This window comes from Scomber scombrus, chromosome 1 (genome assembly GCF_963691925.1).
Source record: "Scomber scombrus chromosome 1, fScoSco1.1, whole genome shotgun sequence".
Taxonomy (NCBI): Eukaryota; Metazoa; Chordata; class Actinopteri; order Scombriformes; family Scombridae; genus Scomber; species Scomber scombrus.
The window spans coordinates 22,117,905-22,134,419 of NC_084970.1; the positions used below are offsets into that span (position 1 = coordinate 22,117,905).

The window sequence follows — 16,515 nt, forward strand, 5'->3', positions numbered from 1 at the left end:
TGTATTCTTCAATCTCAATAAAATTAATAGAAATAATTATCTTCAACAAAAGAACTGGACATACAATTATATAGTCCAGTATAATGTAGTATCTTATTCATTGAAATTAAACCATCTCAAGATCTTGAGGACATCAATGTAACCAACCACGTTATTTTTTTGCAGTGCAATATGTGGCGCACATTGCAATATGTTTCAATTTTGACAAGGTCCCTCCAAGGTGACCTCCAGATCAATGCATTATTTTTCTGGTAAAATCACTCACATGCCATAGATGCCTGGTGGACAAAGGTGAAGTGAAAATTGAAGGTATTACATGTAAGCATAGGTAACACATTACAAAGAAACTGTTGTGATTTAAAACATCTGAGCATATAAACCAACCTCTGCAGTTATGATAGAGTATAGTCTGTATACAGTGTAGACATGAAAAATGAATTAAAAAGTCCATGACAGAAAACTCTACACTGCACGTAATTTCTGGGTCCATCAAACATGTTATCGTAACTGACATTATGATAAATCAATACATCTGGCTCGATTCATGGTGGCATTAGTCCAGGCATCAGAAAGTCCATGTGCTGATACATTTTTTCAGCCTGTTCCATGTCATAAATGTATCATTGGATTAACTTATTTGAAAAATTCCACAGCTCTCACAAAACCATTTCCTTGCAGAAAGTACCTCGTCTGTTGCATATACTTGGGCTTTCAGGTACTGTACATCTTTACTGTCTTATGTACAGCAGCACCACTTATTCATATGCTCTGGGCAAGAGCCCTCTTTATCTGCTGTATCCTATTACTGACTCAGAGGGTTATTTTCACATTTCTTCTTGCTTGAAAGTCAATTAAGATGAGTTTAAACCTTGAATGATTTTGTAATTAAAGAAAATTGAGAAGGGTGAAAAACAAGGAGAGGGAGACAGAGCGAGGGGGAAAAAAAACCAACAGTGATGAGTGAAAGACAGAGAAAGGAGCAGAGAGGGCGAGAGAACAGGAGAGCTAAATGCCCCAAAATAGAAACCAATAGTAGAGGAGAAATGGAAATACAGGTATATGAGAGTGACAGCGGTGGAAAATAATGCAATAGAGCAAAATTCAAGTTCAACTCTATATTCTCAAAAACTACATAGTGAGTCTAATTCTCTGAGTTTCATTATCAGATTAACTTCAGTAATCAGTCTGATAGGTCCAGTGATTCATGCAGCCTTTGCAGAGGTAATTTAAAATGTTTAAGGCACAATCAAGAAGCAGATATCAATTCTGAAGTTAGATTTTTGTTCAATAGTTTCTAATAGATCTACTGTATCATAACAAGGAGGACACACTGTATAATAATAGTTGAATTATTTACTTTCACTGTGGAGCCACTGTGGTACATCCACAAGCTAAGTTTGTTCAATAATCTAACAAATTATATTTTGCTCATCAACTGACTGTGAAGGCGATACAGTACAAAATGCTGTTGGAGTGTTTGGGCTATTTACATACAGGGAACTAACATTTATTATTCATTAGTCTCTTGAACACTGCACTGCTGGTATTCTCTAAAATCAGGCTGCTTTCACCAACCAAGACTTTGTCGTAGTCACATTTCCATAACCGACTCATATGATACACAGGTGACAGTGGTGTCTAGGCTCTGACTTTGTCACTCTCAGCAATCATACGTTTAACACTCAACAGTTGGAGATCAGAGAGTGATGATACTAACCTATAGATGTATGAAGTAAATATTTGTCTTCAGCCACTTGTTTATATCCTCTGGTAGTGTAGATATTGTTACTACAAGCTTGTATGATTTGTCTGGGGAAAACTGCCCAAAGTTTTCATCATAAAAAGTGTTTAAAACACATGAACTACAGAATAAACAAGCAGTATACTGGTGTCTCAAGTCTCAGCAGGATAAGCAGAATCACAAACAGCAACAGTTTCAAATTACAAAGGAGTTGTTTAGTTAATTAGGTAGAATATCAGCTAATTAGGCTAATTTGTGGTTGCCCACACATCTTGAGCTTTTTATTTGGTCATGTCATAAGATGTTAATAATCAATTTCTGTCGTTTACACTATTAGCTTGTCATGTTGAATATCAACTGGGTGTAGCACTAACTAACACAATACCTATGTGACTGCTATTAATAGTTTGATTGGCTGTTGCACAAGCTTGGTTGCAAACAATGCACCTTCTCGGCTGTCTGCAGAGGTTGATACACAGTGCAATTTGGTTCAAATGAAGCTGCTCTCAGCCATGCTGCAGGAAAGGTTTTGATTCATATGATTGGCCTAATAAATCTGCTCTCTTGCTGTTTATGCAACAACCCACTCTGAGTTAAAAAAAAAAGCTGTTACTTTCGGTGAGCAGGCAAGCTATTTTTGAAGATTTTCTTTGAGCGTCTGTTTCGTTTGAAAGTCTCAAAACTGTCACAGCCCTCTGTAAATTGGAGCCTGCGGAGGAGCAGTATGACTGTGTGGATTCACTTTGTCTAAGACTGTCCTGACATCAGCTGGTAGAAAGTTGGCAGCTGACAGAAAATGTGTTTACATGTGCAATGCTCTCTGCAGTCAGAAGACTTCCACCAACAACAGTTACTCATGCTTCACAGGTAGGTAGGTATATCTGGCTTCTCTTTCAGGCTTTCCTTACGTTTTCTTCATCTGCACGCTGAACATCAAAAATAGCTTCTGGCTGTGTCAAAGTTTGAGTGTACATGCAACAAAATAATTCATTGAGCCTTTACAAACTCTCACTCTTGCTTGATATCTACACCATGCTGCAGTTGTGCCCACTGTTCCCCCTCATGCGTGCCCCCTGTCACCATGCACCACTCACTTGCCAAACCGCAGGCCTCCGGCATGCATGTGGCTCTGGACCGTCTGCCACCGGCCAGCCTTGCTGCCCCCCGTCACCATGCTTCGAACGCTGTCACTGCGACTGGGCCCCGCCCCACTCCCAGAGCAAGCACCACCCCCGCTGTCACTGGCCCCTGGTGAGGGTCCAGCACCACCCAGCCCAACCTTATCCACTGCCCCACTGGGAGGAAAAGGTGGGGGGTGGATCAGAGACAAAGAAACACGAACAGACAGAGGAAGGACCAAGAGAGGATACAAAGAAGAGAGAGAGAGAGAGAGAGAGAGAGAGAGAGAGAGAGAGAGAGAGAGAGAGAGAGAGAGAGAGAGAGAGAGAGAGAGAGAGAGAGAGAGAGAGAGAGAGAGAGACAGACAGACAGACGAGAGACGGACAGACGTACAGAGCCGGAGAGCAAAAAGTATTATCAGTGAGGTTAGTCAAAGCAAAGACACTCTGGGGGCTCTTGCTCAAGCCGCCAAGTGTCCAGCACACAACAATAACTCGGAGGAGCATCTGCTGGTCAGCCAGACTGTCAGTAAATAGGCAGTAAAGAGGTCTGGGTTTAGATTTACTGTGTAACACTTACAGTAAATTGGAGAATACAGTTTATTCTGTGGACACTTGACTGAAAATAAATTAGTTTTGTTCATAATTGCATAAAAGTGATAGACATTGGATTGATCTACTCACTGTAAATAATTTATTAGGTCAAACTGTAATGCTCATTTCACTTAGACAATGCAAAATGCTGGCAAAATACTAAGTGCAGAGTTTTAATACATCACCCATTGAGAACTTTTTGTTATTGTGGTTACACAAACCACAAAAATATGTTTTTGTCATTTTTGATGTGAGAAATAAGCCACATCATTTCTGTAATTTTGAGATGTCTGCCCCATTTCATTCCACGCAGGGTGGCAGCAATGACCAATCTGCTGCCTCTATGGGTCAGGCGTAATGGCCAAGTAATGATGCTGATGCGTCATCTTCAGGTTTTTCAGATTGCAGATGCAGGTGATGATAAGAGAACACTAATAGTTATCTGTCTCCATAATCTCACAGCGACTCACCTGCAGTTTATGATGAATACAAACTGGCTGATATCTAATGAGTTTGTATATAATGTTTCCACAGAAGAATACTATAACGTGCACATATTTACTGCGAGAGCAAAGACAGTGATTTAATGCACATTCTCCATTATTTCTCCTCGCCCTGCCTTGCCCACCCCAGTTGACCTCAACTTAGACCTCACAGAGACGAGTACAGACAGAACGTCAACTTCAGTACAGGGACCTTCCACTGAGTGAGGACAAGACCACAAAACACACAGCGGCACACCGGGACTACGTCTTCAACAACATTTAGACATTCAGTGCAGACTGAAGGTATCGTGAATGAGCTTTTACTGAACAGTGAAATAAAGCTACTGTTTTGTTATAGTGTCCAAACCATGCAGACATATTTTTCCAAAGTGCATCCTGCAGCATCAGCCTATTAAAATGCCACTCAGCTCTAAATAATGATGCCAATAACATAATGCAATGCAATCTCAACAGTAGCTGCAATCACAGCTGTTCACTGATTTTACAATATTTTCGACATCACTGCGCAGATACAGGAGTAATTGATCACTCTGTGGTTCTGAAAGAGTCAAGTGAGTTGTAATTACAGATGATAGGAATGAACAGGTTCACTTAATGCCTCAGTGGCATATGAGATGCATCTAAATGACAGAATGAAACTGAATATGAAACAGACATTTTACCACCTACATGCCTAATTGCTTTAGAGTACAGGATGGATGCAGTATCACTATTTTTGAGCAGGGCTCAATGGAGCAGACTCATGAGGGCTATCAGGCAGCCTTAAAGCACTTACAGTACTGGGAGCGATAGTGGGAGTTGTGACAACAAATGAGTCGAGACACAGAGCGAGAAGAGAAAGAGGTGAGAGGGGTGAAAACACATAACAACTCAACACTGACAAAAAAAACAACAACAACAACAAAAAAACAACAACAGAAAAAGGTTAAACTGAAACCACCCCATTTAAACCCCTGCATTGACAGGTTAAAATATATGTAAATCAACAACAGTCAACCCTCTGTGGAAACACTAATGGCTTAGATAAAAATATGTTAAAGTCAAGGCTGGAAGCCAAAAGATGCAGATTTGAGTGGTTGAAGTTGAGCAGCTGGGTAGCGGGGAGGGGAAATGGTTCAGGTGAAACAGTGAGATCTGCTCTTTGAGGGTTGTCCGTCTCCATGGTAACACTCCATGGGCTGCAGGTGAGAGGTAAACAGGGTCTGATGAGGCTAGCAGGGCTGTAGGGAAAGGGCTATCAAACCTTTCACTTGTACACCTTGTGCGTTGTGCCAGAGCGAAATAAAATTTTGTTTTTCAGATTTGATGTTTCAGTCTCAAACACTTTCATGAATCCTTCTGGATTTTTATAATAATTAAGAGCTGTTTCTGTTTTCCAGTTGGATATCTCAATTAAATTATTATGGCTGTTGGCAGGCAGAAACATTGTCTTTGTATCTGAACTGGATCATTTCGTAAACTGTCGTAATTTCTGTCAATGTCAGGGCAGTGCTAGAAATCATAGCAATATTGAGGGATGGTGCTGCACATCTCTATCAGGTCCTGCATGGCCAGTAGTGCATACTAAACACCACCTTGCTGTGGACATGCCTGAATGCAAAAACATGAGGATTACCAGGGATGAGAGGAGACTTGAGATATGTGCACCAGACAGCATTACAAAATCCGGCTCTCTGTTCCCATTTAGGCTTCATGTGCACAATAACCAATCGCTGAACATGGTAAAATCACCAATTTGGGGTGTTTTGCGAGCCAATACAGCACTAAAATCTTGTCTTTTCATTTCAGCCAGTCATATAGTTTTAAGGAAGTTTTCCAAGGTGTGTTCAAGCCCCTGTTCATTACAGCCCTGCCCAGATAGAGTGGTCCCTTACCAGCCATGAATGAGACTCACTTGGGCGTGAGGCGAGGGTCTCCGTAGGGAGCATAGGGAGACATGTTTAAGAGGAACTCCTTGGGTGGGTAGGAGCTCCACCTCTGTTGCACATTGCTGCTGTCATTGTTATTCCAAAAATCTCTGTCTAGATCACTGTGGCCAGAGAGAGAGAGAGAGAGAGAGGTGAAAGAGGTGGGAGCAGCAATACTTTTAGACAGAAAGGTGAGAGAAGTGCTGAGAATCAGGGACAAGACAAAACATCATAAAAAGAGAATGGTTAGCATACTGTCTCATAAATCTAAAGGTCAGGATGATATTATTTATAAATAGGAGGAATGTGATAATGTCAGTGACTATATATAAGTTATATTCTATATTATTCTACTGTGCACTGAATACAATCATTCATAAGAAATGAAGTGAGTGTAACATTACATTTATCACACAATTTGATATGTGAACAAGTTCTTTATGATAAGTCTTTTATAATTTGCATGTCCATAAACCTGATAGCATGATATATTAGTGCGTGATAAAAAACCAAGAATGAAAGAACCAGAATTGACCTGCATGGATAACCACTCTGTCAGGGATGAAGAAAAAAATAAAACAGGAAGTAGAAAAGTCAGTATAATACAAACACAATTTGTTAAAATAAGAAAAATACACTATACAAAAACTAAGTGAATACAACCTGAAACACAAGGAGTAAAATAGTAGCAAATGAGGAATAAAAAAACATTAGAAACTATTAGAAATAATAGATTGTTGTGGGTCAATGTCTGCCCCTCAGCACCAACATTTAATAATGTGTTAACACAAGTGGTAAAGAAACACTTCATAAATGGTTTATGTCTCCTATGAAGACATGTTTTTTACTATGTGTTTTACTATGTTGTCATTCATTATTTTTGTGTCCACAGGAGAGGTTAAGACTGAACGATACATTAATCAACACTTCTAATCTATTAAGAATTATAATGTGTTATAACTCATTTATTAACTGTTTATATAGCACTTAAAATGATAAAAAGGGCAACTTAAATTAAAGAGTTAATAATCTTACAAGTCACCACATAAACAAGGTCCGCCAAGTAAAGTAAAATTTCTTGTTTTGACATAATTGTAGATAGAGTGCTTATGCTCCCAGTGTTTTAGTTATCTTAATAGTGTGTAACTGTTTTGTTCTTTGTATTTTGCAGTTTATGGTTTTATATTCTAAACTGATTAAACTTTTATTTGACAAGACTCCAATTAAGAAATATTAAATTTGGTTTAATCTGGTAAAGCCTTTCCACCATTCATAAAGTATCATTTTCCAGTGGAAAATACAAACTGAAAATACTATTTTCTTTCCTATATGAGAGATTGTAAAATTCAAATAAACCGTGTTGGATAAAGGAGAAATATATGCACATCTTGTCTTGAGGGCATCATCTCTGGTTTGAACAATTCATACCATGTAGGAAGCTACACGATTAGCTTTCAAATCAGAAATGGCTGTTAAAATGCGATACTATCACCACACCATAGATCATTTCCATATGCCTCAGTCTACACCCTTCCTGACACCTACTTGATGGCTTTATTTTCCCCTCGACCTCGCACAGATTCTGGAGAGCTGGCAGCCTCCACCCCAGGCTTATTCCTCTTCCCCTGCAAACAGACAAGTCAGAGACAGAGACAGAGAGTGATGGGGGAGACAGATCTTAGAGCCATGTCTTGATAGCTGTTTACAAAAGCATTGTTGCAAGTGAAGTGCTCAATATAGAGGCTTTCGAACAGTATCAGGTTACAAACGTGTTGTGAAATATGATGAGCAGGGAATTGGTTTGATGCCAGGACTACAACCTGCTTCTGAGGATCAAAACGTGGTGAGGGACCACTTAACTACAATGAGATGCAAAATCACGCATTCACATGCAAAGGAAATGTGCATTCTTACTGCACAGTGCACTGAGTAACCTGTACGTCAAACATACAGTCAATCAGGAACATTAAGATATAGTGATACAAATCTACACAGAACTTATTTATATTTTATTAATTCATGCTTGCAGTAGAGTATACTAAAAAACTGAATTTTACATCAGTAAAAAATATAGAGAAAACATCAAATAAACACTTAACACATGGACACAAAACAAACATTTATCCAACCGAACATTTAGACATTACACTATTTTACATTCATTTGGCAAAATTAATTGAGTCCACTATTCTCTAAGATTAGGAGCAATTTGGGAGTCAGAGTTTTGCTCACGGCCATTTCAGCATGTTGAGCTTAGGAATTACCAACTTAATACCCAACCGTGCAAATAATGGTTGCCCTGCTCTACCGTATGAGATAGATTTCCATTTCAAAAGTTTAAAAAAAAAGGAGCTGCCATAGCGTGGGTTATCAAGTCCTGGACACACCAACAAAACTGCACATAGAAAGCACACCTTTATAAATCTGAGTCCCCAATGATGATACATTTCTACTGTAATAATTTATATGGCTTACTTTACTTACTTTTTGCACATTTTTACCACTTAATGGATAGTGCTTTCAGCAGAACAATCTACCATACTTACAGTTATTGACCCCTACATTTTATTGAACTCTATATTCATTAAATTCTTGAGGGTGATAACACTGTCCTCTTTCCTACTGAGTCACACAGACCCTCTACTCTTACATAATTTTTTTTATCATCGTAACCTCACAACAAGGACATGGCAAGCATGTCTGCCATGAAATAATAAACAGACTAAACCTATTCTCACACCGATGTTAAACAAAATTGGAGTTTTATCCATAATCGTGAAAACAACATTTTGGACTTGAGCCCATATTTAGATGCAGCTACATAGCCATCTGTTGCTGCACATAATTATCTACCTCGTTAACTTGTCTGAGCTTTAATTACATACTGTATGTTATTTTTTAACAAAATTACTTTCCACTTCGGACATCTACAGTATAATAAATATCACATCATACCTCACTTACGGAGCTTCATCAGTACACACTGTGTCTGGACAACAAATTTAAGCAGGTAAGAATTTTCTTCTGTTCAGCGTTTTTTTTTCTCTATCAAGCAGAATCAAATTTTGATCACATGAAATTAAACTGAAATTAGATCTTGGTAGCTTAACTCTCGCAGAAGAGTTGTGCACAATTGGTTACTGAGAGAAAAATACACTGGGAGGAAATTTGTTTACATATTTATCCAAACAAGAAAACCATACTATTAGTGATGTTTTGGTGATTAACATTTCTTCCCTTTACTCTTAACTCTCTTCTACTGATTATAAATGTGATGTAGTGATTTCAGCAGGACACTGCAACCACTGATAACACCTTAAAGGACGAGTTCACAATTTCTCCATGTCTTTCCTAAAACAACAATCAGGTGCTTAAATGAACACTGACACATGTTTTCTAGCTGTATTCATTCCTCTTGTTTATACTGGCCATTAAGTGATCCCTTCATAAAATACTTTATAAGATTCTTTCCAAATGTGCTTAAAATGTAAGTGATGGGGGACAAAATCTACACTCCTTCTGTGTAAAAATAGTAGTAGTTGTACTAGTAGTAACAGTAGCAGTATTAGTAGTAATAGTAAAGTGAAGCTAATATAAGGCTTCAAGTCATCCAAATTAGTCAAATAAATTCAATATCTTTCGAAGTTACCTTCTTTTTAGTGCCACATTTCCTCTTTTTGTTATTACATTTCCATTGCAGCTGAACAGGAAAAACTGCCCAGAGACACAAAAGGTATTTTTTCTACTAAAAAGACTGTAACTGTAACTGTGGTTCATATCAACTTTAGTTCACTAACTCAGACAGTTGAAGCCTCATATAATATTTAAATAAACTTTTTAATATATTTTTGCTAAAAAAGAGGGCTGTACATTTTGTCCCCCCATCACTTACATTTCAAGCTAATTTGGAGGTAATTTTCCAAAATGAACAGGAATACATGAACAGGAGGAATTATGATTACAAGAGAAAAACCTGTTTCAATCTTCTTACAGGCACCTGACTGTTGTGTCAAGTACATACTTCATAAAACTGTGAACTCATCCTTTAAGGAAATAGAACAGTAGAAGGTGGTGATGCTAAATTAAACAATGCAATTTGCCATTAAATGTTTATGTGAAATTAAATGTCACAAGCAGAATAAAAAAACGTGGTTATATGTGATTTATGTTCTGCTGTCAGCTTTTGATGGGGTTTACAAGTAGGCTCCAATTCCATAATGGAGTCCCAAAACAGTGTGATGTGGAGCCTGTTACTACTCATGCTTTTCTTTCAGTTTAGGGGATTTAACTTGTGCATTTATTACACAAGCTAGTGTTCAGCCACATCATCATGTTCACAGCTACTGGCAAATTAGACTTTCCAGTTCACCTGATCTGGACTGCCCATCCTGTTGTAAGTGACAGTGTCATTAGAAAAAAAGTCTATTACTCATTTCTATAGCTTTTTTATTAGATTTTTTTTGTGGTTGTTGTTGTTGTCGAGAGATTTGTTGCTTGATTCTGAACTGGATGATGAATGGTGAACTTACACTCAGTGGATTTCCAGCAACCTGGAGGCTTCCAGACAGCACAGCGCTGGCTTTTTATCTGAATACAGTTTTCAGTGTCCTGCAGACAGGTGGGCTCTTTATGTGTTTCACTGTACCTATCTCTGATGCATCCACAGAATACTCTATTATTTATCATGTCACATCAAATATGTCCAGCTCAACACAAATATTTTCAATAGAGAGTGAGGCTTGGGGCCTGACCTGTCTGCGCCTACATTCAGCCACTACAATGAAAACACATTGTACGGCACATACATACAGGACAGAATAATATTAGATTCGGGAAAGGATAGATTTCTAGCAGTGGAGAATATGCTATCAAGTGCAGCTTATCTATCATTAAACAGAATCATGAAATCTTCAGGAGGCTGGAGGAGGGTGGAGAAGGTACAATGTTGAGAAAGTGTGGGAGGATGTGAGAAACAGAAGCAAAGATCGAGAGGACAGGATGAAACAGGAGCAACTGAGTGCGACAATGAGTAGAGGGCTAGGTGAGAAACACAATGGGACAACATAGAGGAGGATTGAAACAGAATCCAGAATAATAATTGTATGTTTGTTCAGCAGATGAAGGCAAGAATGCCACATGAGATAAATTGCGGATGCAAAAGGGACAGATGGGATTCCCTACTCAGTGCAGTTTGGTCCTACTGTCATAATGTTGTCACACACCTGGATGCTCAGCATCACCATGACTCCCTGCATGTCTATATGCTTCTGTGATTGTTTCTGCCTCTGACTTTCTCTTCCCTTCACTCCTCATCCTCCGCTCCTCCCCTTCACTCCCATAAAAACAACCAATGGCATGAGACTAGTTCCAGACATCTTCATCTCTCTTGGAGCAAAGCTTCTGCCTGAATCTCTCCGATTTCCTTTAATTTAATTACATTTTTTTTGTTCATTAGGAGAATTTGTGAACTAGAGTATCGAAACAGAAACAGACTGAACAAAACACTTAATTGAAGTGCGTTTGAATTGTGATACGATTGCTTAGATTAAGAAAAAAAAAAGATTTTTCACTGATTACAAATCTTTGAACTTAACAAAACTTACAAAAGTAATTTGTTGAACCTGAAAAGACGGAAATCCATGTAGAAAACATGGCAAAAATAAGACATTGATGTTCGCTTCATTTATTGTTTTTAAGAACGTTACAGTCAAGTTTTCATCTTGTAACTGAAGCAGAAGCCTGAGAGCTGTTTAACACTTCATGCATGCAATGATTTATTTGTTAACTCTGTTTCCTTTGGACTGTGTTGCATTTTGTTTTTATCAATACATCAACTTTTCTACAGTACCTCAGCCAAGCATAAAAATGTTGTGATACTGTGATAATGATATTTCAACTTTTTATGTTTCTGCTCTGCATAAAAACAGTTGGATGGAAATGCGCTCATTAACTAGGACTGAAACAATCCGGCAACTGCTTTAATTAGTGATTAACTGTTGATTTATTTTTCATATGCTTTCGAAAACATTTACTGGTTCCAGCATTTCAAATGTAGCAATTTGCTGCTTTTCATTGTCCTATATGATAGTAAATCTTTGTATTTTGGGCTGTTTGTTGTTCAAAATTAACCTAAATGTCCCCTTGGGCAATGGGATATTGTGATGTAAACTTTTCACAATTTCCTGGCCTTTCATAACCAAAAACCATTAACTGATGAATCAAGAAATTAATCACCAGATTAATTGATTATGAAAATAAGTAGTTACAGCTCTGTAGCTGACCTTTTCATATTCTCACATTGGGGAAAACAATGTTGATTTTTTACCCCCAGGTGTTTAACCTTTAAAAGTGTGAAACGCAAAACAAGAAGGTAAGATCAAAAAAGAGACAAAAACTATAAAGGATAAGCTACAGTGGCAGCAAGGACGGCGAGAGGAGAGAGGCATGATCCTGAGAAAAAGAAAACAGTGACATTCTGACAAGGACACGTACATAAAGTGACAAAAGGACGAACCATTTTAGTACAAAAGAAGAAGGAGGGTGACACAAAAACAAAGACGGAGACATAGATAACATAAGGGGAAACAAAGATAAGCACTGGGTTTATTCATCAGGTTCAGTGGGTTTTGTTACTCCACAGCAATGATAGCAATGCTAATTAGAATTTTAAGAAGCACTTATGATACTTTATAAGTCTTGTAAGAGACTGTAAATGTTACCCTGGAAGATTATGACATTTTGTTTAGCTGACAGCCCAGTTAAATCTCAGCTGGTGTATGTTTTATCAACTGGTGTGCTATATCGACCACTCAAACACAGAGACATATGAAGACGTGAATACAGGACAAAAATGAGGCAGTGACTGGAGGAAAGCAGTGCAGTGTGAAGGAAATGCCAGCAGATCAAAAATGTATAGGAGGATTTACAGTTACTCCAGCAGCAGCCAATGGCTCAGAGTGATGCTCATTAGCATATGAATCATTAGCATGGCGCTAGAGGCTGAAGGCAAGCAGCCATGATGCACAAAGCTCAGGGTGCACAAAGCCATGTTTGCAGAGTGCAGTAAGGTTTCTGATCATGTTTGCTGTCATGGCCAACCATACAGCCTGTCTTCAGCTCCTGTCCTTCCCAAAGCAAAGCAACATTCAACAGAAACAGTCACTGTATACGTTTAATTCAAGGACACGGAATCATCAAAAGAAAATATGACTGCCCACACAACTGCAGTCCATCTTCAATCTTCACGTGTTGTTCAGAAGCATGTTAGAAAAGAACGTGATAGGCTATAAAATGTAAGAAGGATATGTTTTCATGAAAGCCATCTGTCCTCAGTTATAGGACCTGGATTTGAACCTCAATACCTTTTTAATGGATGAATAAAGACTTGACTATATTTTGGGATAAATTTCTTGTACAACTTCTTATGTTTAAGCTTTTTGTTTTAATGAAAAAAGTTTGGTATTGTTATAAATATTGAAACTCAGGTGTCAGCATTGAAGGATAATAAAATATAAGAGATGAAAAAAGATTTAAAGTTACTTAATCATTCAATGTTCATGCAAAATGATTAAAATGTTATTAAGAATGTCCATGCCCACCTCGAACATTTTAATGTACTAAACATTGATTAAAACATTTGTGTATAGTAAACACGAGAAACTGGAGTTCAAACTTTTGTATTACTCTATTTACTAAAAAAAGAATGCTGATGGATATAACCTGAACAAGTGCTAAAGCAGTCTCCAGACTCAAAGAAAACGATTAAAGATTCCCTCTAGACTTCTATGAAGACATGATAATACTCTGGAACAATAATGTGTCTGATATGGTTTCTCCATGAATATTATTAATAGTATAATTACCACTTTAAAATCCTTAAAATGGAAAAACTAAACTTTCCACATCATTACTCAGACAGTCTAAGAATATGAAAAAGTTTAACTGCTGGACACAAGATGTCTCCAACTTCACTGTCCATTCTCAGTGTTTGTGCACTGGAGGCTTCAAGTTTTCACATCACACTTGTGTCAGGATTAGCCTCCGAATTAGCTGTGATCTAACCTGATGTACCAGATGGTTTGTTTACACAGAAAAAATCATCATCAAAAAGTCATCCCTGATTGGACGAGCCACCTGTCTATCACTGTGTCACTGCCTTACCTTGTGAGACAGCTGGATTCATGAGGCTGACTGGTATGAACCAACCAATCAGACACAAGTGCATAATTTGAAGCGTGACAAGATGGATTCTCACATGATCTTGTGATCTTGCAAATCCAGCTGTCTCTCAAGGTAAGCTGTGATGACACAACCCTTTAAAATCTAATTTTCAATGAGCACAAAGAAACCTTTACTTTCAGCAGATCAATGAGAAAACAGCCTCCCAGTGTCAAACTCTGTACATACATCATTCTGCACAGGGAAGCTCAAACATTGAACTGTGGGAACAAGAAAAACATATTTTTGAGTGGAAAGTTTAAAGTTACTTGATGAACTGTCTCAGTGGCACACTTACAGAAACTGCTGCTACTGTTGGTCAGTGAGTGCAGTTACTTTGACAAATTTCTCTGAAACATTTTTTAAAAGTCCATTTTGAAATATGCTTGTAGAAATGTGATAAAGAAGCACTGTCACTTACCAGTTTACGCTGACACCAGGTGCAGATGCCACATAGAGCTACCAGCCAAACGGCACATACTATGAACGCAACAGACACCAGGAATACACTGAGAGACACTGAGCCTGAAGGAGAGAGACAAAGACAAAGAGACAGAGAGACACACAGAGAGGAGGGTATTAGTGCATTTAATGAGACACTTGTCCTTCTGAGGTTCCCAAGGCTTAAAAATGATCAATGAAATCTCCTCACATTCATGCTGGAAGTAACACATGAAGTAAAAAGAAAACTCCAAATTTTAGGGGAATATCTAGGTATAATAAGGAGCAACATCCTATGATGTTCCTTCCTTCCTTTTCCATTCACCATTGTCATCTGGCATCTGTCATCAGTAAGACACAGGAAGAAATGTAACAGGAGTAAGCAGGAAAATGGCTTCGTGATCATGATCCCTTCATGTATCAATAGAATATGCACACATGTCAGGAGGAGATAATATCACAGGGCCAGAAGCCATGCAATTACCAGCTTCCGATTTCTCTCCTCTATCTTGTAAATCCTTCAGCAACTTTTCCCCCCGTCTTGACAGATGAAAACTTCTTCCAGAGCCTTCTCTCTATTTCTTTCAATTACTGCCTCTCAACGATGCCATTCATTCAGTTGTCTGCCACCTTGTCTGCCAAGTAATTCAAAATGCCATGGCACGCTGGAAAAACAATGTCAGCAAACAATAAGCTCATAAATGCAACATCCCTTTTTCTCTGCAGTACAGTTGATCTTTTTTCTGAGCCTCTGTACCTGAATCTCTACTTCATTCCTCCATTTCTCTCCTCATCCCTGCCTGTGTGCCTGAAACATTTATAAATGTGTTGAGCCCAATAAATAGAGGAAATGGATTAGCTGAGTCTAATCATCCTTATCCACGCTCTTCCTTCACATTTTTTTCAATCTCCCTTCTTCCTCTCCTTCAGACATATCATATACCTTTTAAAACAAGTTCTATACACAGTTATTCTCTTGTAATGTTGCTTTTCCAGCCACTGTCCAGTTATATAAATCAACAAAAATCACACCACACAACCTCAATAAATAAATCACACAATAAATAAATAAATCAAGAAAACAATAAATAAAAAAACAGGGGGAAAACAGGCATAAAACACAAGTTAAGATAAAAAATACCAAATTGCTGTGTGAACAGATGGAAGTTTTAACTTCTCTTTAAAAGATTCCAGACATCAGACTTTTAGGAAGACAACTCCAAAACATGTTCGATGGACCTAACCAGGGTGTAGACCTGGTGTGGGGATGTGGGGGGTGCAGAAGATATAATGTGCAGCCTGGTAAAGATAAAAGAGAGCCTTTCGTCTACAGTTCATCAGAAAGTTGTCAATGTCCTCCATAAAGTCAACAATCTTTTTCTTTGCTTTATGGAGTAGCACATAGTCCTCACGGGGCATAGCTGGCATAGATGAGTCAGTTAGCTTAGCCAACAGGATAAAAACGAGCCTGCCAAAGCAAGTAGCCGGAACAGTAGGCAAAGTGTAATGCAGCTGAGTTTCTTCCCACACTGCTCACAGGCATGCGGTTTCTTTTAGACAGATGGTGTTCTGCGGTCAGTTTCTCCTGCATTGTCACTGCTATGTACAGTTCTTGAAAACATTTTAAAATCTACATCCCTTTACTAAAATCCTTTATCCTCTTAAAAATGTTGAATATCCAAAAATGTTATAGCAAAAATGTAGCCCAAATTTCGGACAAACACTGACACATGCATATCTCTTCACAAGTCATACCAGCCAAAAACATGGCTACTTCCAGAAAAGTTTGAAATGCACTGCTTGAGGCACAGGACATTCAAAAGATATCATTAGAGAGAAGCCTGGAGAGTGACTTCTCATTGCTCTTTTCGGTTCTTTCACACATTACACCACCATTAACTGATGTCCGCCCAGAGGCTCATCCAGTTTACATTGTATCCTCACGATTAGCAGTTTGAGTTCCCCCAATCATTAGTGTCAGCTTCTGTTTA

General features: G+C 38.3%; 1 protein-coding gene across 1 annotated transcript in view; it reads right to left on the reverse strand.

The window, feature by feature from the left end:
• syt7b (synaptotagmin VIIb) overlaps positions 1-15,943 on the reverse strand; it is a 58,499-nt gene extending 42,556 nt beyond the window's left edge. The window contains exons 1-4 of the mRNA XM_062429722.1: positions 15,769-15,943; positions 14,505-14,608; positions 7,412-7,491; positions 5,854-5,994 (exon numbers count right to left, since the gene is read on the reverse strand). Of these exons, the coding sequence (XP_062285706.1) occupies positions 5,854-5,994; positions 7,412-7,491; positions 14,505-14,608; positions 15,769-15,943 (500 nt within the window). The remainder of the gene's footprint in view (positions 1-5,853; positions 5,995-7,411; positions 7,492-14,504; positions 14,609-15,768) is intronic.
• Positions 15,944-16,515: the final 572 nt, after the last annotated feature.